This window comes from Coccidioides immitis (assembly GCF_000149335.2).
Source record: "Coccidioides immitis RS genomic scaffold supercont3.1, whole genome shotgun sequence".
Lineage (NCBI taxonomy): Eukaryota > Fungi > Ascomycota > Eurotiomycetes > Onygenales > Onygenaceae > Coccidioides > Coccidioides immitis.
Window position 1 is genome coordinate 500,839 of NW_004504310.1, and position 22,948 is coordinate 523,786.

Sequence of the window (22,948 nt, forward strand, 5' to 3'; positions counted from 1 at the left end):
AGCCTGTACTAACACAGGCAGCTCTAATAAGAAACAGTGGCAAGCTTCATAAACAAGAGATCTTCATATTCTCTAACTAATAACCAAACTAGCAATAAAGAATGAGTGTGTAGAAAAGTACAAAGGTGTGTGAAGGTATTGAGCAAGATGCAGGGGCTATGGGTGGTTTATATAGCTCAGAGATAGTAGCTGGGGGGGGTTTTGTGCCTCGGACTGGAACAACCTTTGTCCTAATATGGTACCAGAATCCTCACTACAACATCTTCTTTATTCTTCTCAGGCCTTGTATCTTCAGGCACTCACCTGATTAAATATCTATTGAATCATTTAAATGATTACTGTTTGATTTATCAGTTGCATATCTTATATTGCTTGAGTTTGGCTTAAAGCCTTCAAAAACTAGATAACATATTCATTTCTTGTTATAAATTTCACAGTTCACTCCTCTGTCATCTGAGGTGTTGCATCCTCAACAGGCAGCAAATTGCCAAGATCTTCCAAGAATAAGTTGCTGATCCTCTTTCTCAAATATAAGAAAAGGGGTATGTGTAACAATATCTTTAATTTGAATAGGCACCTCATCACAAAACATGTAAAAAGAAGTAACTTCTCTCATTTGAACAACCATGGTCACTTGTGGCTTATTTTTCATTGGCAATTTCAATATTTCAGTGTACTTTCAAGACAACAAATTGATTTCTGAACCAGTATCAATCAACACCATTAATTCTTGTTGGTTTATAGTGACTGGTGCATATAACAAACACATTCCATATGCTGTTTTGGATTTTGGCACCATGAGCTTTGAAGTAAGTCAACCAGAATTGATCTTTAGCTCAGACTGAACTGGTTTGGAGACTCCAACTCTTGTATAGCTTTTGCTAGTACTGTTATTCCAGTCTGATTCAAAAAACACTTGATGAAGCTTTGATGATACACCTATAAGCTTCTTAACTGACAATTCAACTTTTTCATTGAGAATTCAACCCATTAATTCATTAGCATCTGTTGAATCACAGATCTGAGAGAATAAGCAATCTGTTGCAGAATATCTTGGTTTTTGTTTCTTTACAGACTTGCTCTGAATTTCAGACTTCTTCTGATTAATCAGTTCAACATCTTCCATGACATTATCATTAACACTAGTCTGATTATTTCAGTAAGTAATAAATTGTCCAGTATACTAAGTATGAGGTGTTGCAATCTTAGCTTTTTGATTGTTCTTAGCTTTTCCAACTGTTCCAATATTAACTGATATTCTTTCTTGCAATGATTCATATTTCTTATTTAAATCAGATTCTCCATCAGATATTAGATATACAAGCTGTCCTGCTTGAATCTTTACACTGGTTGAATTTGCAGAAGATATCTCTTCTTGCTGATTAATCTTTTTTTTAGAACTTGTTGACTCCAGAATTGCTCATTCATTCTCTTTCATAGACTGTATAATATACATGTTCAGGATTCCAGATTTAGAAGTGACAGCTCAATAGTTTTGACTCTTAGAGTCTATGTGTAAGTTTTCTTCATCATCAATATGGCAGTATCCATTACTCATATTGGATTGGTATTCATAACACTAAGATTGATGATGTTCAGATTTTCCACAGTAAAAGCATGAGGAACATGTTGAAATTTCTCCAGTTCAAGCTTTTCCTTATCCACAAGCACTACTATAGCCTGTTATAGAAGAGTCATTTCAAGCCAAATAGAGGTTGACTGGCAGTTGAGTATTCTCTTGTACAGTTATAGAATTAACAGTCACATTTGTTGGATAATTTGGTATAGATTTTGGAGATTCTTCTCTCTGCAGCATATAATACTGATTGGAATTCCCTTGTATCTGATTTGATTGTACTCTCATGGCCAATGCCAAATTTATGAAGTTGTTGGTCATCTTTTTAATAGCAGCTTTAATATTGGTGCTGTTAGAGCCCTTAACTTTAGCTTTTGATTTGGATTCTTCAGTCTTTGCAAAACTAGCTGTTTTCTTTGAAGCTTCAACTGTAGGGGGCTTGTTAGCTAATTAATATTGCTTACTAAGCTTTTTTATTTTCTTTTGTTTTATTTCATCTTCTTTAAAGATCTTCTTATTCCCTTCATACTGGTTGATCAAATTCATAGTTACCTGAACAACTTTCCTAAAATCAATAGACAACATATTGTCTGAAAGATTGAGCTTGGCCTTGTCAATAATCTTATTTCAGAGCTTCTCAGATAGCTTCTGAAGAAATCAAGACATCTTAGTGAATTTATCAAGTCTTTCATTTGCTTGAACTGTACTGGCAATAGTAGTGTATTCTCAAACATAGATGTGAATGTTGCTATTCCAAGCATGTGGTTTCTTTGTAATTGTCCAGAGGTAATCTCAACAGTGAATCTTATAAGTAATATCTTGATCACAAAATTCATGAATAATCTCTTTGGAGAATACTTTCCAATTATCTTCTTTATAGTCTTCCAAGGTCTTCATCCATTCTCCAATTCATGTAACATAGTACTTAGCCAACCATTCAATAATATTTTTAGAGTTAATTACCCCATGATCCTTGCACATCTGATAAAACCTTTCAATAAACAGGGTAGTATCTCTGCTGTCAAACCAAGGTACATTTGCTGTACCAGGGGAAGATATAGAAATGTGGGAATGAATCACAATTCTCTTGTTCTCACTCTGTAATATAGTTGCATATGATTCTGTAGTATCTTCAGCCATAGTTGATTCTGATTCCAATTTCTTGATTTCTTGATCTTTAGTTATGTCACACAGTATGTTCTGTCTATTAGTTAATATCTTCCAAAAACCTGTTTATCAGGCAAGCTCTAGATAAGAGACATTTAAATCTAAGCTCTCTAATCTTATTTCTAAATAAAAAAAACTGATTAGTACTGTGTTTCTAGTTTATAAGATCTTATCTTGAAATAGTATATTGCTTTATGTGTTTCAGAATTTATTTTTCTCCTTCTTGGCAGTCACCAAATTACTGCATCATCATCTTCAGGTCTCAGCTTGGTCACTAAATGGAGCAGGGTACAATGGGATGCCTTGTCAAAGTAGATGAGTTGGTTGATATGGTGAGAGCACAAGAAAGGTAAAAAATCATCATATAGTAAGAGTATGGTCAAGTAGTAAGTGTAGAGATAAATATGTTCTAACAGACACCTAAGCTTGCAAGAAGTAATAGTACTAAAGAGCTTCATACTAATACAGGCAGCTCTAATGAGAAACAGTAGCAAGTTTCATAAACAAGAAATCTTCATATTCTCTAACTAATAACCAAACTGGTAGTAAGGAACAAGTGTGTAGAAAAGAGCAATGGTGCATGAAGATAATAAGCAAGATGCAGGGGCTACAGATGATTTATATAGCTCAAGAATAGTAGCTTTGGAGTGATTTGTGCCTCAGACCAGAACAACCTTTGTCCTAATAAGGTACCAGAATCTCCACTACACCACCTATCCTGAAACCTTTCTTCCAGTGCCTTGCTGACAATTCACCAACTCTCAACCCTTTAATTGAAGACTTGGACCACTTTGGAACCCCTCTATACACAGATAAAAATGTCAGAACCGAGATATACTGCTGCTATCTCTAGTTCAGCAGCCTGCAATATAAAAATGAGCTACCAGACATGCTTCCTCAATCATCATGGACTGTCTTCACACACACTAACATTGCCCCACAAAACATCATGGTTAATAACAATTATCACATTACTGGTATCCTTGACTGGAATATGCTGGCTGGTATCTTGATTATTAGAAGTATACACAGATCATGAGGCCTGCTTGCTGGACAGGCAATTGGTAGAAATGGATGGATCTTACTGCGCCCTGGAAATGGGATATCTCAGGAATAGCAGCTGCAAGGCGAGTTCTATTTTGATATTACTTGCAACTACTACTGCTAGTAGTACTACCACAGTCGGCTGCTGTAACACATCATTACAATAGCTGAGACATGACTGATCTGCCTCTGTCCCTTGAGATTATCAGCTTTAGTGTTGAAAAGGAGAAGAGAAAGAGGGAGAATTACTTGGACCACCTTGCAATCCTTGAGGTGTATCACACATGATACAGCTCTGACAGATGGAATGTTATGGAAGAAAACATTATTGTCCATTCACAACAAAATACAGATTATAGATACCACTTCTCAGACACATCCCAGACATGCTTCCACATCAAAGCATACTAGAATCTGATGGAATAGAGACACAGAAATATAAGGTCTATCTCTGGAACAGATTTCCCAGTCTTCTAAGAAGGTTAGCTGCAACCAAGGCATAACTTGGCACTGGCAGAGACCTGGATATCATGGTAGGGAAGAAAAAGAGCAAAAAACATGTTGTCAGCATGACAAGCTTTACAATCCTCAGAATTCCAAGCCTGGCCTTGACAAAGAGCTCCTGGATGTTTTGACAAGGTATTCCCCACTGCTTGAAAGGGTAAAGAGTTATTCTAACCACCTTGCATTCTGTGTTATGACATGAAATACAGTGATCTTACTATTTTGTGTGGTGGTGAATCACACGCTGTCCATTGGTGCATAATTTGCACACAATCAGTTTTATTTACAAAAGTTCTTGATACTGGTTTTGCTGTGAATCAATTCAAATGGCAACACAAGCTAGCCATCAGCTAATTAGGATATTTCAGAAAGCTTTGGCGGGCAATTTTGAACTGCAAGAAAATCCGGCCTTAGTTAGAGCAATGATCAACTATCTTTACACTTCTAACTATGAAGTCTACCCTGCTCTACCCGCCTCAACCGAGTCCACTAGTGATGACATGCCTATCAATGTTATGTCAAACAGTGAAATGCGGGCAGAGCCAGCTCATCTTTCCACAGTCAGGGGTAGTGATGGGTAAACTGAACCTGACCAGTCAGAAACTGTTGCTCTCTCTAATTCTCTATCCTTTCATATCTCAATCTATTCACTCGTGGATTGGCTGTTGATACAAGGCGCAAAGACCCTTTCATAGCATAATGTTGAATGTGAATTGGGCCAACACTTGGATGCCATTTTTATTCCAGCAAGTCATCCTAGATATCTACAATTCCACTCCCGTGACTGACCGCGGCCTACAGGATTTCACTGTCAAGTTGACAATGAGAAATCTAATGCAACTGAGATCTGACAGTGATACAGCTCCAGTTGTTCCAAGACAACCTTCTCAAATCAGTTCCTCAATCTTCACATAATTTGGCTGTGGCATTGATGCATGAATCTGTGTCCGCCTAGAGATACCCTGGGTTTTACGGAATGGACCGGGTAAGATAAACGGTGGTGGACGAGATCTTTGCTGGTAGATGGTTGAGAAGATTCGACAGGGCTGTTTTCAGGGCTCCTCCTCATGGCTGCGTTGCGATGATAAAAGTTCCTTAGATCAGCAATCTTAATTGAACTAAGTAGCAAATGTCTCATTGACTATTCTCCTAAGAAGTTGTGTTGCTCGTTGACTGAGGGGTAGCTGCAGCTTGGTTCGGAAAATTTGCCCAAAGGACCCTGGATGCAGTAATTTAGTTATGCACTCTAGAAAAGGCTCACAAAACCAGGTACCCCTTCACAGCAGGAGAGTTTGCCATGTCCTTGCTGACCGCAATATATATTGAAAGAAAGCTCATTAAGACATGGGCCATCATTATTTTCATCCACTGTCGGCGGGCTCTCGATCAGCGCGACGTCCGCCAGCAGAGCCTTGGCAGCGGAGTCAGTGGAGACCGCGAAAATCCCCGATCTCATGCGTCGCCCACCGCTAATTAGTGAAACCAACATTATCATAGAAGACGCGCATCGCGCTTATGCAGGCCAGAGCACTTCCCATTCCGCACTGACTTCCAGGAAAACGGTTAGGAACGGCGAAGAAAGGCCGGCCACCCTGCCATTATCTGCAAGCATGTATAGTTATCTAGGCATTTAACTAACTAACCTAGTGATGCACAGGCCAACATCAACAGAGGTCTGGAAGAATACATGGCCTGATCCTAGAGTGAAACTGATGGAGGACTTGTATGCTTGTTATTCACTAAGCTACCTAAAGGGGAATCTCAACTAATCTATGTGGGTCACGTGAGCGAGGTGCTAGTTAGATTACCTAACACCCCCCCATGCAATGAGCTCCAGCAGCAAGCAAGAGCCACAAAGATCCAAAGCTTTCAAATCTCTCAAATCTGTAATAAAAATTAATTACAGAATCTAGATTTATTTCTTCTTTAAACTTAGCTCTGTTTTGCTGTAATACTGTATTTTTGCTAGCTTTACTGATAACTCTCTATATTTTTCTGTATTAACTTGTCACCAATCACACTTATAAATTGAGTGTAGAAATCCATTACAAGAGTCTTTATAAGTGTGTCAGCTGTATTTGTGTTGATTTCAATATGCTTGATTAAGATTTCATCTTTTTAAATCCAGTCTCTTAGCATATGGTGCTGAATCTTAATATAATATGCTCTTTGTATTATAGCTTCAGCTTTGGCTAAGTTAACTGCTCTCTTGTTATCAATACTTAATTTTGAGCTTCTTAGCTTTGCTGAGTCTTTGCTAATCACTCTAGTGTCTATCAATAAATTATTAATTCAAACTAGTTCACAAGCAGCTTTGCTAGCTGCTAAATACTCTACTTCAGTTGTTGATTTTGAGATGAATATCTGGTACTATGATCTCCATAATATTGAAGCTTCATTCATTGTAATATTGTAGTCACTGATGAATTTGTATGCAGGGTCAGCTCCAGCTTAGTCAGAATCTGAACTAGCTATCAGTTTCAAGTCTTCAGAATTTATATCTCTTTTAAAGACTATTTCTTTTAATTATGTGTTCTTGAAATAGTATAGAATCTACTTAAATATTATTCAGCTTTCTTTATTAGATCTGCTATTGAATCTTACCAGATAATTAACTGTGAATGCAATATCTGGTCTTGTACATGTAACTAGGAACTGTAGAAAGCTCAGACCTTTCCTGTAATTTGTAGATGTAGTCTGCTTGTTAACTTTATTTTTGAGAGTCTGATCTAGTGTGAATTTGATGCTTATTTCTTTCTTTATTGGTATTTTGGAAGATTTACAGTCTTCCATTTCATATTCAGTCAGTAGATTCTCAATATACTGTTTCTGGTTCACAAAAAGATCTTTATTTGGCTGCTTTTGAACCTGTATGTCTAGATAATAGTCTTGTTTTATAATCTTCTTGATCTCAAAGCATTTCTGAAGCTTCTCAATAAGCCATTCTATCTTAGCTTTCTTAGATCCCATTATACAGCAGTTGTTGATGTGTAGAGTTAGATAGATTTACTTTCTCTTGTAGTAGAGTAACTTTGCATTATATGAAGAGATCTGAAATTCTAGAGATTTCAGATAGTCAGTAGCTGCTTAATACCAAAGTCTAGCAGCTTGCTTCAATCTGTAGAGTTTCTGGTGTAAGAGCTCTAGTAGATTACCCCACCTGTACTTGAATCTAGTAGATAGTTAAATATATACATGTTTATTCTCTGGAAAAGTTTTATTTAGAAAGACTGTCACAAAGTTAAAGACTTTGATTTTCTAGTTCTTAGCTGTTGAGATAGCAAAGAAGACTCTTATTGTAGGTTCACTAACAACTGCTATATAGATCTTCTTGTAGTGAACATCTTCCTGCTGTTCAAATCTATATACAACTCAACAGACTTTGAATTATACTGTGCCATCTGTATTGTTGAGCTTTCTATTAAATACTTATTTGCCAGAGAGAATCTGTATTTGAGATTTCTTCTCAACTAGAATTTAAGTGTCTTTCTCTTGTAATTTGAAGACTTTAATATCTAGAGTCTTCTTTCAATAAAGCTACTCTTCAGAGCATTTGGCTCTAGTGATGGATTTTGGTATATCTGTACATGTACTAAGCACTAGAAGCTCAGCTCCATTTGTCTCTTCTTTCTCTATAGTATTCAAGAGAATTTCTTGCTCTTCACCCAGGTATGTGGGCTCTAAAGTCTTTAATTTACTGTTCTGTAAGCTTCTTCATGATTTCTGGCTTCTTCTTCACAAGATAAGCTAGTAGCTTGTGTTGCCAGCTGTTCAGTAAATCTATATAATTGTACTTCTCTGGGAGTTCAACATATTTGGCTTCAGTTAGCAAATTCATAGGGATTTGATCCAATTTCTCATCAAATATAACATTTCACAAGATTATTATAGTATTCATTTCTGGGTCCCAAAGCCTGTAGATGTGCATGCCATGATATTTAGAGTGGTATCTGGTTCCAGAATTTCCTGTTCTGGTTCTGAATTGCTGTCCCAATTCCTGTCCCAAGGATGGGATCAGGTTGAAGCTCAGCTCAACAGAATGAGACTGAGTTGTTTAACAGCATATTGAGATGGTTCCATGGGAGCTGGAATTAGAATGAAATTGGAAGCAGGATCAAAATCTAGCTAATAAAACAGGCCTGGGACCTGGCCATGACAAAATAGAATAGAACTGGGATTTCAATATTGTATATAGGATGGGACCAGTAAAGTATAGAATAGAACTGGGAATCTCAGTCCCATTTATGTTGTCAAAAGATAATGAAATTTGGTAATGATTCTAATATAATTTTATCAATTTATTCAACTTAGGCTGGTATTTGGGACTGGAACAGGATCCCATTTCCCATTGAAGCTGGTCCCAGTTCTGAATTTAGAAACAGCTAGGATCCCAAACATGAAATCTCAGTTCCATGTTCCATCTTACTCAAGAGCTTGAGGTTCTGTTCTCATCACTATTCTATAAATTATTTCCTGGTCCTGTCCTCAAATAGAAAATTATGTCCCATGTTCCATTCTAGCAGAAAAGATAGGCTCCCATTTCCTATTCCAGCTGGGTCTATAGTGGGACTGGGATGGGACTGGGTTTCCCAGCCCTATTGTGTCAAGAGTCAAACTGGTCAAATTTTGTGTGGACTATTACCAAATTTCATTACTTTTTTGATGAAGGCAGAACTTTTAGAAAAATCAATTTTATTATTAAAGAAAAAAATAAAGTATTAAAACTAAGTAATAGTTAAAGCCAGCAAATAACCTAAAACTGTCTAAATAGCAAGTTCATCATTTTCATCATTATTATTATTCTTGTTATTGTCATCATTCTCTTTCTCTTTCTTCTTCTTTCTCTTCTTCTTCTCTCTTTTCTTCTTCTTCTTCTTCTTCTTCTTCTCCTCCTTCTGCTCCTCCAGAACTGGCTTTGTGAACCAGACAGGGGCTCTAATACCCACCATTTGACAGGTGGAGACCCTGTTGGCACTAGAGAGAGACAGAGAGGTAGTGGTAAGTGATGGCAGTGGTGGTGGAGCAGTGGCAGGAGTAGTTGATGGGGCAGAGGCAGAACACAGACAGCAGATAATGGTAGCAGAGATGGGAGCAGCAGAGGCAGGGCAATCAGACACATCAATCAGACTGAAATAGTTTGACTCAGTCATGGCACTGATGTCAAGAATGAGCTTTATGTTGTCAGCATTGACTATAATATACTTATAATGTGCCATTATCATAATAAAGCCTATATTACTCAGTATAATTATTAATATCATTGTCAATAGTGACTTATACCTAAACAGAGTGCACAAGATTACTTTAGCAGTCTTCTGAAGTAACTTAATAGCAGTATATTGTCAGCAATATTCATGTTCTTGATAACAGAACAAAGTAATTTCCTGAATCAATTACTGAAACAGAGTCACTGGGAGAATTAGCTCTGTAGAGCTCTGAAAGTGGTGGATTTCTTTAATGATATCTATTTCACTAATTAGTATCAAGATCGTTATCAAAAATCATTACTTTTTGACATACAAGTGCTGGACTTCCAATTATGAACTGGGGAGTGAGAATAAGATTTCTTCTGGTTAAAGTTAACCAGATTAACATCTTTATTAGCTTTACACTAATTGCTCTTCTTCAGAGCTTATTCTTTCAATACAGTCTTGTACTGCTTCTTTCTGACTTTATGAAATGAATGTACATGAAGAAAACTAACATCTTGTCAGTAAATAATATGTACCAGAGCAGAATTCTGCAAGCACTTATTTCTGAACACAACCTATTGTTACAGTACAGTTTATCATACAGAGGGATATTGAAGAGCAGTAAATAAAAAGAAAAACATAAGAGAGGAAAGAAAATTATCAATATTAGCTCTAAAGAGAAAGAAGAAGAAGAGAAAGAGAAAGAGAAGAAAAGAGAGACTAATCTTATGTTATTATTCTGCAGCAGTATAGCAATGATGTGTTGAGCTTGCCTATAGCAACATGTCTATAGAATGTAAACAATATGTATAGTAACTATTCTATACAAGTACTTGATCAATACACTTTATATTTTCATTATTCTGTAGCCAGCATAGCAACAACCTATTAAGCTTGTCTATAGCAACATGCCTATAGAATGTAAGCAATATGTATAGTAATCATTCTATACAAGTAGTTGATACACTCTATAATTTCATCACACAGTGTCTTCAATTCAACTCATTATATACAATCATAAAAATGGGGCCAAAGCAATATTTAATGAGAAAGAAGATTCATGCAGTACAGAAGCACCATCAGATCTTGAAAGATTATCAAAAAGATATATTCAAGACAGAAGAGATAGATCACAAGATACACCATAATATACTGAAGAGAATTCAAGTCAAATATAAGTGATATGCACTCTTAGTAGTTTGCATTGAATTATATTGATATTTATTGCAGGCAGAATAGCAGCAAGAAGAATCACAAGATAATTAAGAACAAAGTTATTGAATAGCTGATGGTTAAGCAATTTGTCAAGAGCAAGTCAAAAAAGTACTATAAGCATCAGCTTATAGTCTCTCAGCAAAAGAAGAGAGAGAAGAAGAAGAAGCATTATCAAGAAGAAATTACAGAAACTAAGAATAAAGCTCAGCAGAACAAGAAGATAGAATCTAAAAGTAATAAAATTTAATAACAGTTCTAACATATTTAGATTAAAACAAGCCAGATACAGTATTCTATTACTGTATATAAGCAGGCCCAGTTCTGTTAAATAATAGCCAAGCTTGAGATCAAGATCATGATCTATAGTTATGATTGTCTTGCTGTGGTTAGTATATTAAGAGAAAGAGTTAAGAAGAAGATGAGAGAATTTCTGAGCTAATTATAGAGTTTAATAAAAGACAATAACAGTTCATCTGCTTTAGAGAAGATGAAGAAAGATAATTTTAAAATTGTGATATTCTCTGATAAGAATAATAAGAAGAATAATGAGATAGATAATGATTGGATTATTAATATCTAGAGAAGAAAATTAGGTTATTAGTTTTTTTTTTATATTAATTTGAGAATGAAGGGTCATTAAATTAGCATAATGTTTTATTTTTCTGAAGAAGAATGTTTTATTTTGTAGATAATGGTTTTATAGTTAATTACTGTGCAGAGTAGAATAAGTCTAACTAGCTGAGTTATTAAATTTTGCTTGAACTGTTACCAAATTTTGTTACTTTTTTAACTAAGACAGAACTCAGAGAAAAATCAATTTGATTATGAAAAAAAAAAAATCTAATTAATGGCCAAAGCCAGCAAACAAGCAAAATCTACAGAGATTTCTTCAGAATTGACCATAGTTCAATATGAAAAAAAATAACTTGTATTGTGGAAGAAGCAGCATCACAAGTTGTTTGTTACTTGATGATTAACTACTGAAGCTGCTCAGTTAGTTAAGAATAAGAAGCATGGTGGCCCCAACTGAAAAATAAAGCAATATTATTCTGATTTTTGGTCAAAATTTGATCAGATGACAGAGCATTCTAAGAGCACTTCAGAAGTGATTTGCAAGCATTGCCAAATCTTTCTTAGTTATTCAAGCTTTTCTCAAAATAGTACAAGTGATCTGAAGAAGCATTTAACCAGTAAAGACTGTACAAAAACTGATGACAGACAGAGTAACACTCTGGTTAACATGATAATAGATTATGGATTCTAATTTTCCAAATGTAACAAATTTTAGTAACAGTTCTAGTGTCTTAGCAACAGTTTTTAAAGCATTCTCAAACAGATTCAGATCTGTCTGTTCTCAAATATAATCAAGACAATTTTCTCCAGCAGCTTGTGCAAACATTAATATTCTTGAATCTTTTATTTTATGCTATCAAGAATCCAGCATTCTGCACATTAATAACCATGCTCAACTCTGTAATGATATTACAGATACCTACACAAGAAACATTATATTAAGTTATAAATAATATATATAATCAGCTATTCTAAAATCTTTTTTTTGATTATAATTCAACAATCAAGATATCTCTAGTGGTGAATAATTGAACAAATCCCAATAATCTTGTCTTTATGATAATTAATGGTTATTACATTACAAAGAATTGGAAGTACTGTAAGCATTAACTGAATTTTGAAAGTTTAGAGAGTGTTTATACTGACAAGAATATAATAGAGATTCTTCAATAATTATTAGCAGTATGGAGGCTTGAGAGCAATCTTCTTGTAATTATAAGTAATAATGTATTAAACAATAATACCATGCAAGCACATTTTATATATTAGTTGAGACCTGCATTGCAGCAGTTGAACAAGATAACTAATTAGAATACAGACAGTAGAATAATATTCTGTCTTGCTTATATAATTTAACTTGTGATTCAAGAGCTGGTTTGCAATCTCAAGATTCAGCCAGACAATAATACTCTACCCACTATCTTTAATAAGAGCTCAATTACTGATGATCTAGCATTAACAGACATATTTGCAAATACTCTTAGAAAGATAATAAAATTTGGTAATAATCTTGATATACTTAAGTTGATTTACTAATCTTTGCTTAACAATAGATTTATCTTATTGTTAATGCAACCAACATCTCTTCTCAACTTGCTGCATATTTCTGAGAATATTAATAAGAGAACTGGCACAAGATGATTCAAGATGTTTGTACAAGATAGAATTCTATCTATAAGATGTGTGTTTGTATCTTGTTGCTTTAACAAGCTGTGAACTTATAAATTCAGAACTTATCATCAAAATACCAAAGACTTTACTTATTGGACCATGACTGAAAGCAAATAGAGTATATAATTAAATTATTGCAGCTATTCAGTTAATTTATCAAGATACTGTTCAAAACAACAGGCCTAATAATTTATCTAGTATAAGTAATCTACAATCATCTTTTCCAGTATTTAGAAAGAGAGAAGGACAAGACTCAACAGTTAATAATAAGAGAGAACATTGAAGAAGCTATCAAAGCTGCCAGCTTGAAATTTCAGAAATACTATAATAATACTAAGCATTCAAAGAGTGAGCTGCTAGCTGTAGCTACTGCTCTTTATTCATCATACTGCATGAGAGCATATGATTCAGAGAATTGAACCAGTGATAAGCATGAAATATACCAACAATATATTTTGAGATTTTACAAAAAGTATTATGAGAAATATAAACAGTCAAGAGAAGTAATACTTGATGTGAATAATATATATTTATTATAAGTATTATTCTGATTTTCTCTTTGCTAACTTCTCTAGAATATTAAGCAAATAATTTTTGAGAGATCTCATTAAAAACAAGCAAATTTCCAAAATGAAATGTAGCAATATTTAAATAATGAGAATTTGACATCATCTCAAGCTCCAATTCTGGAACAGTGGAGAATGCTAGAGTCTGATTTTCCAACTATTACTTGAATGGCAAGAGACATTTTAGCTGTATCTTTAACAGAGATTGAAGTAGAACAGATTTTCAATATTACTTGAGATACATGTTATTATTAATAATTATGGCTTCATGCATCTATAATTAAGAAGATTATGCTATTTAAATATAGAGACAAGATGTATATACTGGATAAAGCACTCATATTGCATGAGAAGTTGGTCAAGAAAGTCATTCAAGATAATCAAGATAATCAAGATACTTCAGAGATTGTACAGAAAGAGATTGCAAGCCTGCTAAATTCACTACTTAATTCAGACAAGAAACAGAAAATGCATCAACATTATTAATAAATAAACTCAAGTAGCTAAAGTCTAATAGCTTGCAATATGATTCAATTATGCAAAGAGCATTACCAAATTTCATTACTTTTTTAAAGTTGAATAAATTGATAAAATTATGTTAGGACTGTTACCAAATTTCATTATCTTTTGACAACACAAATAGAATCAGGATTTCCAGTCCTATTCTACACTTTACTGGTCCCATCCCATATACAATATTGAAATCCCAGTTCTATCTTATTTTGTTATGGCCAGGTCCTGGGCCTGTCCTATTAGCTAGATTTTGATCCCAGTCCCAATCCCATTCTGATTTCAGCTCCCATGAAACTGTCCCAATATGCTGTTAAACAACCCAGTCCCATTCCATTGAGCTGAGTTTCAACCTGATCCTGTTCTTGGGACAGGAATTGGGATGGGAATCCAGGACCAGAATGGGAAATTCTGGAACTGAATACCACTCTAATTCAACTTTGGAAAAGTAACAAAATTTGGTAATGCTCTTTGCATAATTAAATTATATTGCAAGCTATTAGACTTTAGCTACTTGAGTTTATTTATTGATAATGTTAATGTATTTTCTGTTTCTTGTCTAGATTAAGTAGTAGATTTTGCAGGCTTGCAATCTTCTTCTGTACAATCTCTGAAGTATCTTGATCATCTTAATTATCTTGAATGACTTTCTTGGCCAACTTCTTATATGATATGAGTGCTTTATTCAGCATATATATCTTATTACCATGTTTAAGTAGCATGATCTTCTTGATTATAGATGTATAAAGCTGTAATTATTAATAATAATATGTATTCTGAGCAATATTGAAAATCTGTTCTATCTTAACTTCTGTTAAAGATACAGCCAGAATGTCTCTTATTATTTGAGTAATAATTAGAAAATCAGACTCTAGCATTCTTTACTGTTCCAGAATTAAAGCTTGAGATAATATTAAATTCTCATTATTTAAATATTGCTGTATTTTATTTTAAAAATTTGCTTGTCTTTAATAGAGTCTCTTAAAAATTATTTGTTTAATATTCTAAAGAAGTTAGTAGAGAGGAAATCAGAATAATACTTATAATAAATATACATTATTTATATCAAGTATCACTTCTCTTGACTGTTTATATTTCTCATAATACTTTTTGTAAAACCTTAAAATATATTGTCAGTATATTTCATGCTCATCACTGATCTAATTCTCTGAATTATATACTCTCATGCAGCATGATGAATGAAGAGCAGTAGCTACAGCTAGCAGCTTATTTTTTAAATACTTAATATTATTATAGTATTTCTGGAATTTTAAGCTGGTAGCTTTAATAGCTTCTTTAATATTCTCTTTTATTATTAATTATTGGATCTTGTTCTTCTCTCTTTCTAAATACTGGAAAAGATAATTATAGATTGCTCATACTAGATAAATTATTGAATGTGTTGTTTTGAATAGTATCTTGATAAATTAACTGAATAACTGCAACAGTTCAATTATATACTTTATCTGCTTTCAGTTATAATTCAATAAATAAAGTCTTTAGTATTTTGATGATGAGTTCTGAATCTATAAGTTCACAACTTGTTAAAGTAACAAGACACAAACACATATCTTATAGATAGAATTTCATCTTATGCAAATATTTTAAATCATCTTATACTAGTTCTCTTGTTGATATTCTCAGAAATATGCAGCAAGTTGGGGGAAGATATTGATTGTATTAGCAATAAGATAAATCTATTATTAAGCAAAGATTAGTAAATCAACTCAAGTATATTAAGACTGTTACCAAATTTTATTATCTTTCTAAGAGTATTTGCAAATGTATCTGTTGATGCTAGATCATCAGTAATTAAGCTCTTATTAAAGATAGTGGGTAGAGCATTATTATCTGGCTGAATCTTGAGATTACAAACCAGCTCTCAAATCACAAGTTGAATTATATAAGCAAGATAGAGTATTATTCTATTGTCTGTATTCTAATCAGTTATCTTGTTCAACTGCTGCAATGCTGGCCTTAACTAATATGTAAGATATGCTTATATAGTACTATTATTTAATGTATTATTACTTGTAATTATAAGAAGATTACTCTCAAGTCTTTATGCTGCTAATAATTATTAAAGAATCTCTGTTATATTCTTACTAGTATAAGCACTTTTTAAATCTTTAAAATCCAGTAAATACTTACAGTACTTTCAATTCTTTATAATATAATAATTATTAATTGCCATAAAGACAAGATTATTGGAACTTGTCTAATTATTTACTGCTAGAGATATCTTAATTGTTGGATTATGATTAAAGAGAAGATTTTAGAATAGCTGATTGTATATATCATTCATAATCTGATATAATATTTCTCATGTGAATATCTGTAATGCCATCACAGAGTTGAGCATGATTATTAATATGTGGAATGCTAAATTCTCAATAGCATAAAATAAGAGATTCAAGAATATTAATATTTACACAAGCTGCTGAAGAAAAGTATCTTAATTACATTCAGAAACAGACAGATCTGAATCTGTTCAAGAATACTTCAGAAATTATTATTAAGACACCAGAATTATTACTAAAATTCATTATATTTAGAAAATTAGAATTCATAATCTACTATTATGTTAATCAGAGTATTACTCTGTCTGTTCTCAGTTTTTGTACAGTCTTTGCTGGTTAAATACTTCTTCAGATCACTTGTACCATTTTAAGAAAAGCTTGAATAACTAAGAAAGATTTGATAATGCTTGCAAATTATTTCTGAAGTACTCTTAGAATACTCTGCCATCTGATTAATTTTTGGCCAAAAATCAGAATGATGTTGCTTTGCCTTCTAGTTAGAGTCACTACACTTCTTATTTTTAACTAACTAAGCAGCTTTAGTAGTTAACTATCAAGTAATAAACAACTTGTGATGCTGCTTTTTCCACAATACAATTTCTTTTTTTTTATGTTGAACTATAGTTAATTCTGAAGAAATCTCTGTAAATTTTGCTTGTTTGCTGGCTTTAGTTATTAATTAGATTTTTTTTTTTATAATCAAATTGATTTTTCTCTGAGTTCTATCTTAGTTAAAAAAGTAACAAAATTTGGTAACAGTTCAAGCAAAATTTGACAACTCAGCTAGTTAGACTTATTCTACTTTGCACAGTAATCAACTACAAAATCATTATCTATAAAATAAAATATTCTTCTTTAGGAAAATAAAACATTTTGCCAATTTAATGATATTCTATTCTTAAATTAATATAAAAAAAAAACTAAAAATCTAACTTTCTTCTCTAGATATTAATAATTCAATTATTATTCATCTTATTGTTCATCTTATTATTTTTATTAGAGAATACTACAATCTTAAAATTATCTTTCTCTATCTTCTCTGGAACAGGTAAGTTATTATTATCTTTTATCAGACTCTGTAATTAACTCAGAAATTCTCTTATCTTCTTCTTAACTCTCTTTCTTGATACATCAATTACAGCAAGATAATCATGATTATAAGCTATAATCTTGATCTCAAGCTTGGCTATTATTTAACAGAATCAGGTCTGCTTATATATAGCAATAGAATACTACATCTGGCTTGTTTTAATCTAAATATATTACAATTATTATCAAATTTTATTACTTTTGAATTCTATCTTCTTGTTCTGCTGAGTTTTATTCTTGATCTCTGTAATCTTTTTTTAATAATACTTCTTCTTCTTCTCTCTCTTCTTTTGCTGAGAGACTATAAGCTGATGCTTATAATACTTCTTTAACTTGCTCTTGACAAATTGCTTGATTATCAGCTATTTAATAGCTTTATTTTTAATTATCTTGTAATTCTTCTCACTGCTATTCTGTCTGCAATAAATATTAATATAATTCAATGTAAACCACTGAGAGTGCATATTACTTATATTTGGCTCAGATTCTCTTCAATATATTATAATGTATTCTGTAATCTGTCTCTTCTGTCTTAAATATATTTTTTTGATAATCTTTCAAGATCTAGCAGTGCTTTCATACTGCATGAGTCTTCTCTCTTATTAAATACTGCTTTGACCCCATCTTTACAATTATATGTGATAAGTTGAATTAAAGGCACTGCATGATAAGATTATAAAGTGTATCAACTACTTGTATAGAATGATTACTATACACATTATTTATATTCTATAGATATGTTGCTATAGACAAGCTCAACACATTGTTGCTATGCTAGCTACAGAATAATAAGAATATGAAGTATATTAATCAAGTACTTGTATAGAATAATTACTATACATATTGTTTACATTCTATAGATGTGTTGCTATAGGCAAGCTTAATATGTTGTTGCTATACTGCTGCAGAATAATAATATAAGATTAGTCTCTCTTCTCTTCTTTTTCTCTTTCTCTTTTTCTTCTTTCTCTTCAGAACTAATATTAATAATTTTCTTCTCTCTCTCTGATCTCTTTTTTTATTTACTGCTTTTTAATGTTCCCCTGTATGATAAACTGCACTGCAATAATGAGTTATATTAAGAGATAAATGCTTGCAGAATTCTGCTCTGATGTATATTATTTACTAACAAGGTGTTAGTTTTCTCTGTGTGCATTTATTTTGCACAGTCAGAGAGAAGTAGCACAAGACTGCATTGAAAGAATGGGCTCTGAAGAAGAATAATTGATGTAAAGCTAATAAAAATATTAATCTGGCTAACTTTGATCAGAAGAATCTCTGCTCTTATTCTTTAGTTCATAATTGGAAGTCCAGCACTTGTATGTTAAAAAGTAACAATTTTTGGTAATAATCTTGATACTAATTAATGAAATAGATATTATTAAAGAAATCTGTCACTTCCAGAGCTCTACAAAGCTAATTCTTCTGATAATCCTGTTTCAGCAATTAATTTGGGAAATTACTTTGTTCTGTCATCAAGAATATGAATATCACTAATAATATACTGTTATTAAGTTACTTCAGAAGACTGCTGAAGCAATCTTGTGCACTCTATTTAAGTATAAGTTACTATTAGCAATGATATCAATAATTATACTAAGTGATATAGACTCTGTTATAGTAATGGTGCACTGTAAGTATGTTACAGTTAATACTGATAACATAAAGCTTGTTCTTAACATTAGTGTCATAACTGAGTTAAACTATTTCAGCTTAATTAATGTATCTGATTGTCTTATCTCTGCTGCTTTTGCCTCTGCTGCTACTATCTGCTATCTGCATTTTGCTCTTATTTTGCTAATCACTTCTGCTGCTGCTCTATCATCACTGTCATCATTCACTACTGTCTCTCTGTCTCTCTCTGGTGCTGACAGAGTCTTCACTCATCAAATAATGAGTATTAGAGCCCCTGTCTAGTTTACAAAGCCAGTTCTAGAGGAGCAGAAGAAGAAAAAGAAGAAGAAGAAAAAGAAGAAGAAGAGAGAGAAGAAAAAGAAGAGAGAGAAGAAGAAAGAGAAAGAGAATAATGACAATAATAAGAATAATAACAATAATAAAAATAATAATGATGATGAGAATAATAAACTTATCATTTACACAGTTTCTGATTATTTACTGGCTTCAGCTATTACTTAGTTTTAATACTTTGTTTTTTTCTTTAATAATGAAATTAATTTTTCTAAGAGTTCTGTCTTTATCAAAAAAGTAATAAAATTTGATAATGGTCCATGCAAAATTTGACCAGTTTAACTCTTGACATAATAGAGCTGGAAAATCTGATCTTATTCTGGTCCCACTATAGATCTGGCTGGAATGGGAAATGGAAGCCTACTTTCTCTGCTGGGATGAAACATGGAACATAATTTTCTATTTGAGAATGGAACTGGAAAATAATTTATAGAATAGTGATGGAAACAGAATCTCAAGCTCTTGAGTAGAATGGGACATGGGACTGAGATTTCATGTTTGGGATTCTGGCTGTTTCTAAATTGGGGACTGGAACCAGCTTTAATAAGAAATGAGATCCCATCCTGGTCGCAAATACCAGCTTAATGATATTCTACAAATTTGATTTTCTTGAATCTAAGTTGGAGCTTCAAGAATTCATTCAAAATCTTTTTATAGATATCACATTCTCATTTATAGACCTATCTGCAATGGGGTTAGTGATCTGTTCAGGCTTTAAAGAATGTCAACAGCTTCATGTTCTTGCATTTATATAGAGGCACTGAGGTAGGCAATAGATTCACCATTATGAAGACTGTGGCAAGAGCTTCACTTCATAACTTATTGAGTAGTTCTGAGTCTATAAGTATACTTCTTGTACACTTACAAAGAAGTCATATTTCTCATTCACTTATTTTATTTTGTTAAGATGTATATAAGGATATAATGTTTTGTTGTATATTCTTGCCTCTGTAGAATTCAGCCAGTTGTTGACTCATCAATTCAGAAGCTACATCAGATAGTATAGTGCTAATCTTTTATTTAGTAGACACTTCAATTATGTTGATTTAGTTCTTCAGAGCTTCTGGAGCTTCTACCCACTTCTTCAGAAGATAGATCCACCTGTATTATATAGTATTGTTCATTATAAGTAGGAAATACTTCACTCTGCTGTAGCTTGGAGAATCAGAGTCTGTAGAGAGAGTACAGCTACCACCTGCAATATTAATAAAAATTTTAGCTCCAGGCTTTATAGAGCATGTTCTAGATTTAAATGGATTGCAAGCTTGCTTAGCTTTAGTACAGGTTTCACAGTAGCTTTTTTACTTTCTTTATTCACATTGCTATTCTTGAATCTTTAGCTAAAATAGCTATATCATGGGTGTTGAGATGCCTCCAGCATTTGTGCTAATTGGCCATCATATTCTTCTTGATTTCTGGCATCTTTGCCAGGTGATTTGATGCCAAAAGCATATCATCTTTATTCTCTAGAGTTGCTGTTATATAGCAGGACTCTAGAAGTTTTGTAGGTACTGGAAACACATATATCAGTAAATTGTGTATTCTAGATGTTTGTAAAACTAGAATGTCATTCTTACTAAGTATGGCTTCAAAGCTCTATGTTTTATCTGCTAATTCTAGTAGAAAGATGTGTTCTCTGTTAATATAAAGCTGTTCTACTGTAAAGCCATCTTGTATAAGCTTCTCAAAGCTTATAAGATTAACCTGAAGGACAGATATGATTTTAACTCTCTCAATGCTCAATTCATTATTGTCAGTTTAAATACTGGCTGTGCCAAATTCTCTGGTGACTGATTTCAAACTGTTTGCCATAAGCAGTTGTGTTGCATGGCTTTTCAGATCCATTTAAACTAGATCTGTATATGAAATTGTATGAAATCTGGCTTCAGAGTCAAGAATTCATTTGTCTGTGAATTTGTGTGCTTCTTTTATAAAGAAGACTGCTTTGTGAACTAAATGAATCTTGTCTATTGCAATTATAATTATTTTCTTATCTTTGTCTTTAGAGTCTTTTTTAGACTTGTTAGACTTTGAATTCTTGTTAGATTTGCAAAATTTGGCCAAATGGCCAGGTTTGTTATAAATATAGCAGTTCCAGTTCTGCAGTAAGCTCTTCTCTGAATTGGATTCAGAGTTCATATTCTTATAAGATCTTTAAAGATTTAAGCTTGTTGCATTTGTATTTAGCTTTGTAGATTTATCTTTCTTCTGATTTTTCTTGAGAATTTGGTGAAAAATATTCTTTAGTAGATTTTTTAAATTCTTCTTTAGTAAGTTTATTCTGCTCTGGCATGCTATATCAAATCAGTTCTGTATAAACTCTCTTCATCAGAATGTAATGTTTATCTTCAAGATATTATATAGAGTGTGGTTTAGTTGTTTGAACTCTAATCTCTCAAATTTCTTATAAATTACTAGAAATCTTTCTATATAATTTCTTTCTGAGTTAGTAAATTGTGATGTTATTCTTACTAATTTTATAAGTAGGCTTTTCCACTGTATCTCAGATCTTTCTTAAAAGACTATTCTTATAGCTTTTCAGAATTTATAGATATTAAGATTATTCAATTTCTTAAAGTATTCTTTAACTTGTGCAGATATTGTGCTGTTAATTAGATTATATAATTAATTATTCTGAATATTCCAGTATTATGAAATCTTCAAGTATTCTGACTGTAATGAAGTCTCTTGTCTTTTCAGAATAATCTTCTCAACATCTACTTAATAAGCTACTTTTAGAATGGCTTTACTTTATGCTAAATAGTTGCTGGCTTCAGCCAGAATTATAGACTTCTTCACCATCTTTATGATCTTTGTAAATTAGGTAATTACTCTGCCAATTCACATATTTATATCTATAAGATTGCCAATATATTCTTCTAGTTTCTTATCAGAGTTTATTTCTCAGTTGTCTTCTTCTTCTTGTTAAGTTTTATACTTTAGATTCTTCTGCATTATTGCAGATGTGTTTGCAGTGCTTGCTTGATCTAATAGAAGATTTACTTACTGTGCCAGCTATTATACTGTCTTCTATTATCTTTGCATCATCTTTTGTTGATTCAGCATTATTTTATATAATATTTGAAGTTTACTCTTCTTTCTAGACTTCTGCTTGTTGTTTGGTGAGCTGTCTCTAAGTCTACTTAATTATCTAATCTCAGTTTGAAGTGTAGAGAGATTTATTGGAGTTTTTCAGTTAGAAGTTCAGTGCTCCAGTTCATCTGTACAGTTCATTATGGCTTTAATATTGCCAGATGCTTAATATGCTTGCTAGATATGTTTAGCAGACATTTTGCTTACTTTCTGATCACATGTTAGAAAGCTACAAAAGTCAACTTACTCTTCAGCTCAGTACTAGAAAGCTACAGAAGTTGCATATATAGAAGATGTCTATCTTAATATATGCTCTCTCTTGTGCTTATAAAATCTCATTATTCACAAGAATAACTATTCAGAATGTTAATTATAAGCTTTAATATCTAATTGAGCTGTAAATCAATCTTATATGCTTGCTCTTCAGTGCAAAGGGCTATAATCTGATGGAGGACTTGTATGCTTGTTATTCACTAAGCT

The 22,948-nt window shown here is 32.7% G+C and overlaps 5 protein-coding genes across 5 annotated transcripts; 4 read left to right on the plus strand and 1 right to left on the minus strand.

The window, feature by feature from the left end:
* Positions 1-3,961: 3,961 nt before the first annotated feature.
* On the plus strand, positions 3,962-4,872 carry CIMG_12603 (uncharacterized protein; the record flags this gene model as incomplete). The annotated part of the gene is made up of 3 exons (XM_001249158.2): positions 3,962-4,060; positions 4,248-4,426; positions 4,650-4,872. The coding sequence occupies 3 exons, from the start codon at positions 3,962-3,964 to the stop codon at positions 4,870-4,872; spliced, it is 501 nt and encodes a 166-aa protein (XP_001249159.2).
* Positions 4,873-9,054: 4,182 nt separating this feature from the next.
* Positions 9,055-9,507, minus strand: CIMG_12604 (uncharacterized protein; the record flags this gene model as incomplete). The annotated part of the gene is made up of 1 exon (XM_001249156.2): positions 9,055-9,507. The coding sequence occupies one exon, from the start codon at positions 9,505-9,507 to the stop codon at positions 9,055-9,057; it is 453 nt and encodes a 150-aa protein (XP_001249157.2).
* Positions 9,508-10,506: 999 nt separating this feature from the next.
* On the plus strand, positions 10,507-11,278 carry CIMG_12605 (uncharacterized protein; the record flags this gene model as incomplete). The annotated part of the gene is made up of 4 exons (XM_004445509.1): positions 10,507-10,548; positions 10,769-10,931; positions 11,034-11,083; positions 11,144-11,278. 4 exons carry the CDS (start codon positions 10,507-10,509, stop codon positions 11,276-11,278), a joined length of 390 nt encoding a protein of 129 aa, XP_004445566.1.
* Positions 11,279-13,823: 2,545 nt separating this feature from the next.
* CIMG_12606 (uncharacterized protein) lies at positions 13,824-13,994 on the plus strand (the record flags this gene model as incomplete). The annotated part of the gene is made up of 1 exon (XM_004445510.1): positions 13,824-13,994. The coding sequence occupies one exon, from the start codon at positions 13,824-13,826 to the stop codon at positions 13,992-13,994; it is 171 nt and encodes a 56-aa protein (XP_004445567.1).
* Positions 13,995-19,030: 5,036 nt separating this feature from the next.
* CIMG_12607 (uncharacterized protein) lies at positions 19,031-19,543 on the plus strand (the record flags this gene model as incomplete). Its single annotated transcript, XM_004445511.1, has 3 exons — positions 19,031-19,044; positions 19,282-19,304; positions 19,344-19,543. The coding sequence occupies 3 exons, from the start codon at positions 19,031-19,033 to the stop codon at positions 19,541-19,543; spliced, it is 237 nt and encodes a 78-aa protein (XP_004445568.1).
* Between the last annotated feature and the right edge of the window lie 3,405 nt (positions 19,544-22,948).